The sequence below is a fragment of the Lathamus discolor genome, chromosome 4, assembly GCF_037157495.1.
Source record: "Lathamus discolor isolate bLatDis1 chromosome 4, bLatDis1.hap1, whole genome shotgun sequence".
Classification (NCBI taxonomy): Eukaryota; Metazoa; Chordata; class Aves; order Psittaciformes; family Psittacidae; genus Lathamus; species Lathamus discolor.
Genome location: NC_088887.1, coordinates 45,501,284 through 45,514,180, shown reverse-complemented (window position 1 = coordinate 45,514,180; position 12,897 = coordinate 45,501,284). Strand labels below are relative to the sequence as shown.

The window sequence follows — 12,897 nt, the reverse complement described above, 5'->3', positions numbered from 1 at the left end:
CCAGGATACGGTTGGCTTTCTGGGCTGCCAAGTGCGTTTTCTCATCAACGAACACCCCGAAGTCCTTCTCCGGAGGGCCGCTCTGAATCTCTTCTTTGCCCAATCTGTAGCTGTGCCTGGGCTTGCTCCGACCCAGGTGTAGGACCTTGCACTTGTCGTGGTTGAACTTCATTAGGTTGGCATCAGCCCACCTCACAAGTGTGTCAAGGTCCCTCTGGATGGCATCCCTTCCCTCCAGCATATCAACCGAACCACACTGCTTGGTGTCATTGGCAAACTTGGTGAGGGGCGCACTCAGTCCCACTGTCCATGTCACAGACAAAGATGTTAAACAAGACTGGTCCCAACACCGATCCCTGAGGGACACCACTCGTTACCGGTCTCCAGACAGACATTGAGCCATTGACCACAACTCTTTGTGTGTGGCCATCCAGCCAGTTCTTTATCCACCAAGTGGTCCATCCATCAAATTGATATCTCTCCAATTTAGAGAGAAGGATGTTGTGTGGGACAGTGTCAAATGCTTTGCACAAGTCCAGGTAGATGATGTCAACTGCTCTACCCCTGTCCATCAGTTCTGTAGCCCCATCATAGAAGGCCACCAAATTGGTCAGGCAGGATTTCCCCTTAGTGAAGCCATGCTGGCTGTCACCAAGCACCTTGTTGTTTTTCATGTGCCTTAGCATGCCTTCCAGGAGAATGTGCTCCAAGATCTTGCCAGGCACAGAGGTGAGACTGACTGGTCTGTAGTTCCCCGGGGTCATCCATTTTCCCCTTCTTGAAAATGGGGGTTATATTTCCCTTTTTCCAGTTGTTGGGAACTTCACCTGACTGCCATGATTTTTCAAATATGATGGCCAGTGGCTTAGCAACTTCATTCGCCAGCTCCTTCAGGACCCGTGGATGGATTTCATCGGGTCCCATGGACTTGTGCACTTTCAGATTTTTAAGATGGTCTCAAACCAGATCCTCTCCCACAGTGGGCCCAAGGTCTTCATTCTCACTGTCCCTGTGTCTGCCTTCTAAGGCTTGGGTGGTGCGGTCAGAGCCTTTGCCAGTGAAGACTGAGGCGAAGAAGTCATTCAGAAGCTCAGCCTTCTCCACATCCTGTGTAGCCAGTTCTCCCGAGAGCTTCCTCAGGGGGCCTGTGTTGTCCCTAGTCTGTTTTTTGTTTGCAATGTACCTGTAGAATCCCTTCCTGTTATCCTTAACATCCCTGGCTAGGTTTAATTCTAACTGGGCCTTAGCCTTCCTAACCTGGTCCCTAGCTTCCCAGACAACATCCCTGTACTCTTCCCAGGACGCCTGTCCTTGCTTCCACCTTTTATGAGCCTCTTTTTTCCTTTGAATTTTCCTCAGCAGCTCCTTATCCATCCAAGGAGGCCTCGTGGCCCTCCTGCTGCACTTCCTTCTAGTTGGGATGCAGCACTCCTGAGCTTGTAGCAGGTGATCCTTGAATATCAACCAACAGTCTTGGGCCCCCCTGCCCCCTAGGGCTATATCCCATGGAACCTTACTAAGCAGGCTCCTGAAGAGGCCAAAGTCTGCTCTCTTGAAGTCCCGGGCAGTGAGCTTGCTACACGCTCTTCTCACTGTCCTGGGGATCTCAAATTCAACCATCTCGTGATCGCTGCATCCAAGGCTGACCTGGAGCATCACATTCTCAACAAGCCCTTCCCTGTTGGTGAGCACGAGGTCAAGCATGGCACCTCTCCTTGTCGGCTCCTCTGTCACTTGCAGAAGGAAGTTGTTTTCCACACAATCGAGGAACCTCCTGGATTGCTTGTGCCGTGCAGTGCCATCGTTCCAACAGATGTCAGGGTGGTTGAAGTGCCCCCGTGAGAACAAGGGCCTGCGAGCGTGAGGCTTTTCCTATCTGTCTGTAGAGTGCTTCATCCGCAGGTTCTCCTTCATCAGGTGGTCTGTAACAGATCCCCACAGTAATGTCTCCCACGGCTGTTTTCCCTTTAACCCTGACCCACAAACTCTCTGTAAACTGCTCATCCTTTCATCAGAGTAAAATACTGTGTTTTGTTTTGTGCAGGAGTAATTTCCTAGTGTGGGGAGAATGCATATTTTAAGGCTTTTCTGTGGTTACTCTTAATGCTCATCGGGAGCACAAGATGTTTTGTAGTTTCTAATCAAAAACAGTTGTCGGGAGGACACCTAGTGGACAGTCGCTGAGTAGGTGTTGGGAGGGTCGCTTTGTGACAATCTGCAGGTACTGGGGAGGTGGAAACAAAACACAGCGTTCCTGTGGGTGTCTTGTTAGAAGAATCTTTCCTCCTTAAGGCAAGATCCATGTGTTAAGTCTTCTAGAAAGCCCAAGGCTTCCCAGGCTCATCTTTTGTAGAGAAGCGGGTGACATCCTAGCTTGTCAGCTGCTAAAAACATCACAGCTGCAGATCACTGCTGCCCAAAGCCAGCAACAGTGTTTTTATTCTTGAATCACTTTAGTCATTTTCACAACGTGACCACTTTAGTTACTAAAAATTATAATTTTCAGATAACACAGGATATTTAGTATTTCCTGTCTGACTGCAGCTAAGCGTGTTTGCTTGTCAAGGTTCAACCACCACGGGAAAGATGGTGTTTATACTGAGACAGTTTAGTCAGGGAGCTCTGGAAGTGACACAGAAAGGTGGGAATGGTGGGGAGATAAGAGGTCACCTAAACTTTCTGTCTCAACAAGAGCTGGTTTGTGGTTTGCCTTTGAGGCTGAATGGGGTGATAAAAGCAGATAAGCAAAGAAAGGGGCATTCAAAGAACTGTATGCAACTTTACCTGCGGTTTCTTTGTGTTGTACTATGGAGTTTCCATCCCTGAATACCCTGCTTGCTTAGCTCAGCTGTTCCTATCCCCTCTGCTCTCCTCTTTCAGTGTATACTTCCGTTCTCCTCCGTCTGTTAGTTCCTCATAGCCTTTCTGATTCTTACTGTCTTCTCCCCTCCCTAGTATGGAAAGAATATCACTTCTGCTACTCTTTATATTTTTTTATGTCCTTCCTCATAGTCCTTTTGGTTTTGTTTGTTGCAAGTTCTTGAAGGTCTTCTGTTTGTCCAGCTAACACCTTGCATGGTGAAGCCATCCATGCTCTTTGATCTTTAAATGTTCCTGTAATACAATACATAGTAGGAGTTTTGTCTATCTTGCATCTGTATTCATCAGTGAAAGTTTGCTACTCTAATTTCTTTGCCAGTCAAAGCCATGGTTTGCTCCAGAACACTTTCTCACTTAGAAATTTTCGTTCAGCTCTGAATGTGAACACTGTCTCCGTGTATAGTAGCTATAAAGTTAAAAACAAACAAACAAAACCCCAAGGAATGAGAAGGAAGGCAGAGGAAAGGAAAATGTTCAGCTGTTTTTATGAGGCTTGATTTCAATTAAAAATCAAAACCAACACAACTGAAGTAGCCTTATTTAAAGAGCTGCCTTGCTGCCTCCTGGTTTTATTAGTTATGTAGTGACTGGTGTGCTTTTTCAACTTTGCTGCTTAGTGACTTGCATAGGAAGACCAGAGCTGGCCCTGCCAACAGTTACAGATGGCTGGAAAAAGAAACGTGCTTTCTGAATTTAATGTAACCAATTTCAGTCTTTCTTTACTCATTTTAAGTTTTAATAATAAAATCATATCTCTTTATTTTGTAGTTTTGCCAATTTGAGAATTCACCCTCATGGATTAGTGTTGGTGGATCTGCAGAGCTACAGTGATTATACAAAAGGAAGAGAGGAAGTTGATCAGGTATGAGTGATGCTTATCTTCCTAGGTTTCTCAAACTGCGTGGGGAGCCCCCTTCAGGTTTGTCAAAGTGTGTTTTGGTAAAAGATTTTTAAATATCAAGGTTAGTTCAAACCTGAGTGCTTACAGATGAACATAGAATCTTAGTTTTGGTTGGGAGGGACCTTCAGAAGTCATCTAGCCCAACCCCCTCTGCACTGAGCAGGAACATCTTTAACTAGATCACATTGCCCAGAACCACATCCAGCCTGGCCCTGAACGTCTTTCAGGGGTGGAGCATCCATCACATCTCTGGGCAATGTGTGCCAGTCTTTTACCACCCTCATTGTAAAGAATTTCATCCTCACTACACCTTTTGTAGTTGCATACACATATGAATGCACACACTCTATTTTGCATGTCCCAAGCCTCGTGTTGTTTGCTGTGAGAGTTGTAAAGACATAACCAGCCTTGGCTAGGGCTCAGGTCTCTTTGAGTACCCAGGGTAGTGCAGCAGAAGTGATCCTCAACCTGTAACCTGGTGATATGGATTATTTTTTTTCCTTCTGTAATCTGACAGATAGGGAGCCTCTATACAGTAACTTCTTCCCCATAGAGAAAAATAATTTCATCTTCCCTGATATGAAGGCTCCAGAAACTGGACATTGCAAGGGAATAGGCCACTGCTTTGACAGGAATGTAACTTACAGGGTTCTCATGTTCCTTGTTTGGCTGTGCCTGAAAGATCTGGCTATGTTACCTTGGATGGGAACTAAAACCAGTGATGACAGCTGCTACAGTATGCACATTCTTGACAGTAACAAGGCTAAGGTGACCAGCTGGTTATTCATAGGCTTCTAATGTTACATTTAAAAGTCTTTCTGTATAGGTGCTCCTATTTATTGCTTTCCAAGTAGCCTAATTTACTTTACATCAAATGATTGCCTATAATTTCCACCTCTTGTTTGCTATTTTTTTTTTCAGCTTCTAAACAGAGTAGAAGAGAGAATGAAAGAGTTGTTTCATGGTAACATAAAAAGGGTGAAACGGTAAGTTCAGACATCTACTTCTATATGTGGCTTGTCTGCATAGTTGCTAAAGGTAATAAGCAAATTATGCTTTGTTGTACTGTGATGAATAGCCTGGAGTACGTATTCATGCATATAGAATCATAGAATAGTTAGGGTTGGAAAGGACCTCAGGATCATCTAGTTCCAACCCCCGTGTCATGGACAGGGACATCTCACACTAAACCATCCCACACAAGGCTTCGTCCAACCTGGCCTTGAACAGTGCCAGGGATGGAGCACTCACAACCTCCCTGGGCAACCAATTCCAGTGTCTCACCACCCTAACAGGAAAGAATTTCCTCCTTATATCCAATTTAAACTTCCCCTGTTTAAGTTTTAACCCGTTATCCCTTGTCCTGTCACTACAGTCCCTGACAAAGAGTCCCTCCCCAGCATCCCTATAGGCCCCCTTCAGATACTGGAAGGCTGCTATGAGGTCCCCACGCAGCCTTCTCTTCTCCGGGCTGAACAGCCCCAACTTCCTCAGCCTGTCTTCATAGGGGAGGTGCTCCAGTCCCCTGATCATCCTCGTGGCCCTCCTCTGGACTTGTTCCAGCAGTTCCATGTCCTTTTTATGTTGAGGACACCAGAACTGCACACAATACTCCAGGTGAGGTCTCACAAGAGCAGAGTAGAGGGGCAGGATCACCTCCTTCGACCTGCTGGTCATGCTCCTTTTGGTGCAGCCTAGGATACGGTTGGCTTTCTGGGCTGCGAGTGCACACTGGCGGCTCATGTTCATTTTGTCATTGACCAGCACCCCCAAGTCCTTCTCTGCAGGGCTGCTCTGAATCTCTTCTTTGCCCAACCTGTAGCTGTGCCTGGGATTGCTCCGACCCAGGTGTAGGACCTTGCACTTGTTGTGGTTGAACTTCATAAGGTTGGCATCAGCCCACCTCACAAGTGTGTCAAGGTCCCTCTGGATGGCATCCCTTCCCTCCAGCATATCAACCGGACCACACAGCTTGGTGTCATCGGCAAATTTGGTGAGGGCGCACTCAATCCCACTGTCCATGTCAGCGACGAAGATGTTAAACAAGACTGGTCCCAACACCGATCCCTGAGGGACACCACTCGTTACCGGTCTCCAACCGAACATCAAGCCATTGACTACAACTCTTTGTGTGTGGCCGTCCAGCTAGTTCTTTATCCACCGAGTGGTCCATCCATCAAATTGATACCTCTGCAATTTAGAGATGTGGCTTTCCCCCCAATATTTTGAATTTATTGAAGATCATGTGAGGTTTTTCATATTGGCAAGCTTCATCTCCAGTATTGTTGCTTTGGGCAAGGATTATTTTTTGAATTTGCTGCAGTGGTTGCATGAAATGGTGGGAGAAAATGGAATCTGGAAGTGAGTGCAGACTATTCTGGAAGGGCTGGAGAGCAAGGGTGTCAGGAGGATAGGCCAGGGCATGAACCAGCCTGTTAGGCCACATCCCGTAGCTTGTCGACAAGGTGAACAGGGCTGTAGATGGTGACCAGGGTCAGCCCCAGCCCTGTGGCTGCCAGGATGGGCTGTAGTATTGAGGCACCTCTGAGACTGAGGTAGTAGGTGTCAAGGACTGGTGAAATACTTGGGCAGGTATGGACAGAGCTGCCCAGTAGATTGGACAGGGACTAGGGGTAAGGGCTGAAGCTAAAACAAAGCTCAAGCCTATGGAGAAGGCCCTTCCCTGTTAAGGTTTCCCACAGCTCTTTCTCTGACAGCTCTGTCCCTGCTGTGGCTTTTTGTGCTGGCCTTGGGCACTTTTGGCAAAAATGCCAGCAGAACCTCTGTGCTTCAGGGCCCTGCCAAGAAGATAGAAGTGTTTTAATATAACTAAAGGAGGGAGGCTTTGCAAGCCTTCTGTCATTTTGGTTGACTTTGAATACAAGGTTATACATTGAACTGTACGGTTGCTGACTGTGATTCATTGCCTGCTGCTGAAACAGCATTCATTCATGCTGGAGTTTCCCAGGGATCTGGAAGAAAACAGTTCATGTTGGTGTCTTCCTGGTGAGTGGCAGTGACTGGCAACTCAAAGCCAAAGAGCACTTACTGCAGGCATGCACTTGCTGGAAGGTGTAGGAGGTGCTTTAAAGAACAGAGAAGTGGAAGTACTTTGAGAAAAGTAAAAAGAAGTGTAAAATCAACAAGATTCTGTAAAGCAAAGGAGCAAACAACGGAGTGGGAAATCTGAGAAGCAGTGCTACAGTAGAAAGTTATCTGAAGGCTGTACAAGACCACAAGTGCAGTGGTAGTGATTTGAAAAGTAATTACAGAGAACATTCAAGGTGTAGTATAGTTGTGTGTAAAAGAAAGGTAGTTGTCTTGCTTTATTTGTACTGGTAAATCCTCACCTGGCACACAGTCTGCAAATATATGTGTATATCAGGGAGAAGCACACTCTCTGAGGGTATTCTAATACTGAAATATGATATTAAGAGTTTGTGGAATCCCTATGATAGGAACTTGTTAAAAATGGATCAGGAAAAAGGTCTGCCTGAAATGATCTAGATAAATTTGGTTACCTTGGTATAGGAAGATGAACTTCCTACAGCAACGGATCTGGTATGGATCTTGTCACACACCCGTCAAAGTAAATGTGTTTGCATCCTTCTCGTGTTAGCTTCACACATGCAGCTGTCCTAGGATTAATACTGCTGGGAAAGTTGTTCCTACCTTTAGTTGTTTTGATGTAGTGAATAGATGGTCTTGCTCTCACTATGTGCTGCCATCTGGCGGCTCACTGAGGGTAAAAGATATTTCTGGAATGCTCACTGAGAATCACTAGTGAATTTAAAACCATCTTGTCTTTCTGGTCTTCTGCTACACCCTCCTGGGTAGGGAAAGAAGGCTTTTAACTTTCAAGTGTGTGGGAAATCTCATTTACTCTGTATCTGCACATTTTGCTTGAAATGGAATGCGATCATTTTGGTCGTTCACTGCCACTTCAAATATAGTTTGTCCTTACACGTGAAGTAGTGATTTGGAGAAAGATACCTCTATATAGAATATAAAAACCATACAGACAGCAAAACCAAAGCAACCTATGCAGGTGCTCAAACTGCCTTTTAAAAGTAACACAAACTGTCAGCTGATACCAGGGTTTGTGCTTACAAACTGCAGGGTGACCTGGCTCGATTTGAAACACTGTAGTAGTTCACTTTTTGTGTATGTATTTAAAATGTCTCTCAGTACAACTGTAGGAGGGTGAGGTCCACTAACCCAAAGAAATGGCGTTCTTAGCTGAGCTGAAGATGGGAAGAGGTTTTGTCATGTTTTTTTGGTCTGAAGTCTGCTTTCGTATTTTATCAGTTTCTAGCCATGTTATGTAAATATCCTCTAAGGGTAGAGAGATTCGTGTACATATTATAGAAGTTGTACATAAAGAACCACCATATAATGTTTCATCAGTGCCTTAACAAGTTATGTGTATTTAACATATGGCTGGTAGGCTTATCTGTTGAGTGTTAAATCTTGCAAATTTTCTTAGATCCCTCTTTTCAGTATTTATTATGGTGAATCCACACTATGTCTAGAGGGATTTTTTTTAATAAACATTCTCAAATGTTTTGCAATACTTTTTCTTATTATTTCTTTCTAGATTGCCAGCCATTTTGAGGGGAGGTGTCATCGATAGATACTGGCCCACAGCTGATGGGCGCCTGGTGGAGTACGACATAGATGAAGTTGTTTATGATGAAGATTCACCCTTTCAAAATATTAAAATCCTGCATTCGAAACAGTTTGGGAATATTCTTATCCTCAGTGGGGATGTCAGTACGTATTATCTCATTTCAGGATCTTCTGTCTGAAAATGTAGCAAGTGTAGTTTTCTATCTCACTATGGGACAGTTTTAATAGATTACTAGCAGTCATGGTTCTAATGTTGGAAGCTACATTCACAGAATCATAGAATAGTTAGGGTTGGAAAGGACCTTAAGATCATCCCCTGCCATGGGCAGGGATGCATGCGTGTACCCACATATATGTTCCTCTATATAAAGTAAAATATGTTTCTCTGTATAAAGCATTTTAATCAGGAAATCTGAGCAATGTAAAATCTAGAATACAAAAAAAATTTCCGAAGGTGTTGTGACTGTAGAAGTCAGTGTTGTCTGGGAGAGCTTACTCTGCTCCTTTCATTTAAGCTTTTACTTGTTTGTTGCAAGTCCAACCTCTTGAGGGCTTCTTCTTGACAGTAAAATAAGCTACTTTGTCAGCCTCCAAAATGCAGTGGAATTCTACAGAAATAGGAAGAAGTAGGAGCTGGGGGGCAGGTGTGTCTGTGTAAACCTGCTGTTCCCTTGATTCTCTAGAGGAATGACTTGCTTGGTGAGGTACAGGACAACTGTATCTTAAGCTATTTAGCTGCTTTGTAGGTGAACATCATCTGACTTTGTCTCCTTCAAAATGCTCAGGTGAACTCTTTAAGTTAATGAGAAGAATAACCGAACCTTATGAGATTGTCTGTGTATGTGGTACTCTGTGTCTGCCCAGCTTTGTAATTTTGAAAGTGAACTTGGGAGAAGCTACTGTTCTTTCAAACTGGGTAAGAGTGCAGCTTGTTAGAAAATCTAGACATCAAGGAAGGGTAGGCTTTGTAAAATCTCTCAGGACTTATGTTGAAAAGTACTAACTGATGTTAATGAGGCATGTTGCTATCTAGGGATAGAATACCTAATTTCAGTCTAATGGCAGAGTAGTTAAGAAATTTGACTATAGATTTTCAAAATCACCAGAAATACCTCTAACTGTTCATTTAGCTTTCTGCAGCTGTCGGGGATTTCTGTGCAGATGGCAGTTGAAAAGTGTTACTGAATTTCATTAGCAAGGTGTTTTCTAATTCAGTTAGAATTGTATTTGAAATCACCAAACTAGGCATTCCATACTTCTAGCCAGAAACTTTTATCAGTTTCATATGGAGATAAGGTTTTGTTTGAATGTTGTCACAGTGTTCCTTACAGAAAGGGAAGTATGCCATTATTTATTTACCTGCCATGGGATTTTAAAATACTGCTTTGTGTCATTTTGTTATTGTACACTTACAAGCGAAGTGCTGATTGCCAGCCAGAATGATAGGGTATTCCATGATGTGCTGCTGCACAAAGGTTTGCCCTTGTAGCTCAGATATGTTATTACAGCTTTGGAGCATTGTTGCCTGCTTTGGAGCTAATAAAGAGTAAGTCAACTAGAAAGCATGTTTCAGGGCTTTTCAGCAGTTACGTGTTAAGTCACACTTCTGTGCAGGGATCTACTGGGGTGCATCTAGGTTGTACTTTTTAGTTGGCATCCAGAGTGTGCTTTCACAAAATCTCGTGATTTGTTTCTTGCAGCACTAGTCCTAGGTAAAAACTCACTGAAGTATCAAGCGTGGATGACTGTCTGAAATGCTGACAGTTTTGCTCTATAACTTTTTCTCTTGCCGCACAGTACTTCCTAATGTGAAATGGCTATTGTTGGGTTTGCCCTAATACTAATGCTGTGTGGGATTCTGAGGAGGATCTTACTAGCTTTGCTAAATCACCAACCTCTTGTTACCTCAACTGTCTCTGGGAGCTAGGATGTTTCTGTAGGTGCTCTTACTTTGGTCTTTATTATACTAATTAATGAGAATTAAAGATGTAATGTTTCTGTCCAACTCTTTCTCTTCCTTTCATCCAGATCTGGCAGAGAGTGACCTGGCATATACTCAAGCCATAATGGGCAGCGGAAAGGAAGACTACACTGGGAAAGAAGTGCTAATCCTAGGAGGAGGTGATGGAGGTATATTGTATGAGATAGTCAAACTGAAGCCAAAGATGGTTACTATGGTAGAGATATCCTTTGACTGATAATTGATTTCAACATTTTCAGCCTGCATTTTCTGGTGATGTCCTAGCATTGAACACAGTTAACTGTCAGGTTCTGATTTTCATGAGGAGATAGAATTTAAAATGAAATTTCTTTTTGTCAGCTTAGAGAGACCCAGTGACTGTATATTTGTATGTCATTATGTAACACCTTCTTTCAGGTTCTCAATCCATAGTATAACTCTTGGATAGCAATTTACATAGAACTGGAAACATTTATGTTACCAGACTGATATTTTCTCTGATAACAGAAGACAGGTCTGTCAAGTCTCTGGTTTCAGCTGAATCCTGCCTTCTTGGGTTCTTCTGTTTTTCTAAAGAATGCTATAGAAAAATTAATGCTATAAAAATGCTACAAAAAATTAATCTAGAAGAAAAAAGGAACATCAGGACTCAGTGAACTGTGTTGGTGGCAGAATGACCTACTCTTGCCCTGTCTTAAACATAATGATACAAATCAGGTTTTCAACATTCTGTAATTCAAATAGTTTGTAATATAAACCACTGTTAGCCATATGATCACCCTAGGTTTTGAGATCCCCTTGTTAGAAACTAAAAAGAATTGGTTTGCAAATATAGGTTAAAATCTTAACTTAGTTTAGCTTTATGGGGTTTTTAAGTACACCATCCTGTTGTTCACATTTCAAGCTTTCACAGTAATGGTAGCCTAAAGCATCATAAATAGTGCTTAAAAACAAAAAGAAGCATTCCTAAACTTCTAACTGAATCTGGAGGTGAATACATAAGGTTGGCTGTTGCAATATGTATACCAAGATATACGTCTTATTCCTTTGAATGTCATCTTTTTTGAGAATTTCTTTCTGAAGAAATAGAAACTGTTACCTGTATTATTTCTGGAATGTAGAATGCCTTAACCAGCTTCAAACATTGACCAAATGGTGATCGACGGGTGTAAAAAATACATGCGTAAAACATGTGGAGATGTCTTAGACAATCTGAATGGAGAGTGCTATCAGGTAATGTTTTTGTTTTCTTTCATTAGAAGTGATACTTCAAATACAGTTGCATCTAGCCTTGAAGACTGCTATGGTAAAGTTTTGGGGAAAAGTTTTCTGATCTTTCTCAATTCTGGGAAGGATTTCCTCTTTTGGAAATAAGTATTGGTGTCAAAATATTGTAACTCTATTTTCAAACTCTTAAAAAGAATTATATATAGCTTTTAAGGAATTTGAAATGGGAGCCTGTTTATTGCCTAGCTTGCAAATAAAAAAGAAGTAACTGTAAGGATGCAGTGTTAAACATCATTCCTTAAACTGATGAAAAGATAGAAAAATGCATGTGTAAGTTAGTTGTCCTGTGCTGTTAAGAATATCTGAATTTGTATGTAAGTGCTTTATCTGACAGACACTACGAACTAGTCCGGGTGTAATCTGAGATCTTCCTGTGAATTTTTTGTTTTCATTACTGCTCCTTAATGTGCTCTCATACTTATTTACAGATGTGAGCTAAAAAAAGGCACACAACAGATTAACAGAGAAGTAGCATGGTACTACACATGTGGCCCTTCATACAAATATTTTATGTCAGGGGACTGCTAATTGTTGTTACCATTTGGTAAATAGAACTGTGGTCACCCAGCAATCAGTGACAGAGCTAGGAAAATCAGTCCCTTATTGCCAGTGTTGTCGTTGTAATTCCTACAACTGCTGTTCCTTTTTATATAAGAAGTCGAAAATTGAGCCTAAAATTAAATGCATTGCTTAATTACATACTTTCGCCCTCCTCTTAATTCCTGTGAATCCACATTTGTTCCTTTGTCAGTTTTAGGGTATTTAGAGGACTACAGTATTTCGTTCTTACAGGTTTTGATTGAAGACTGTATTCCTGTATTGAAGAGGTATGCCAAAGAAGGAAGGATGTTTGATTACGTAATTAATGATCTGACAGCTGTTCCAATCTCCACATCTCCAGAAGAAGGTTAATCTTCTAATTTATTTTCTTAAACTCTGAGGATTTTCCATGTTTCTGGCCTTTTGCTGTGTAATAGTTGGCAGCTTGCAGCAAAAACACTTGATTCTTGCCTTTTTTAATAGCAAATCTGAGAGGCAAAGAATGATAGTAACATATTTGTTGTTCATGGATTTTTCTTGAATGTTAAGAAAAAACTAGCAAGTGACTAGGTCTTTTTTTAAATTCATGTATGAACTCATGTAACTCTTGAGGAAGTATTTGGGAAGTTCATGCTCCAGTAAATTTGGAAGCATCTGGAAAATTACTGTCAAGAGAAATATATACTTCTACCATCATTGC

The 12,897-nt window shown here is 42.3% G+C and overlaps 1 protein-coding gene across 1 annotated transcript in view; it reads left to right on the top strand.

The window, feature by feature from the left end:
• Positions 1–12,897, top strand: part of SMS (spermine synthase) — a 51,116-nt gene that overhangs the window by 23,407 nt on the left and 14,812 nt on the right. Inside the window, exons 3-8 of the mRNA XM_065677294.1 lie at positions 3,649–3,742; positions 4,703–4,767; positions 8,379–8,554; positions 10,439–10,595; positions 11,516–11,603; positions 12,450–12,564. Coding sequence (XP_065533366.1) covers positions 3,649–3,742; positions 4,703–4,767; positions 8,379–8,554; positions 10,439–10,595; positions 11,516–11,603; positions 12,450–12,564 — 695 coding nt within the window. The remainder of the gene's footprint in view (positions 1–3,648; positions 3,743–4,702; positions 4,768–8,378; positions 8,555–10,438; positions 10,596–11,515; positions 11,604–12,449; positions 12,565–12,897) is intronic.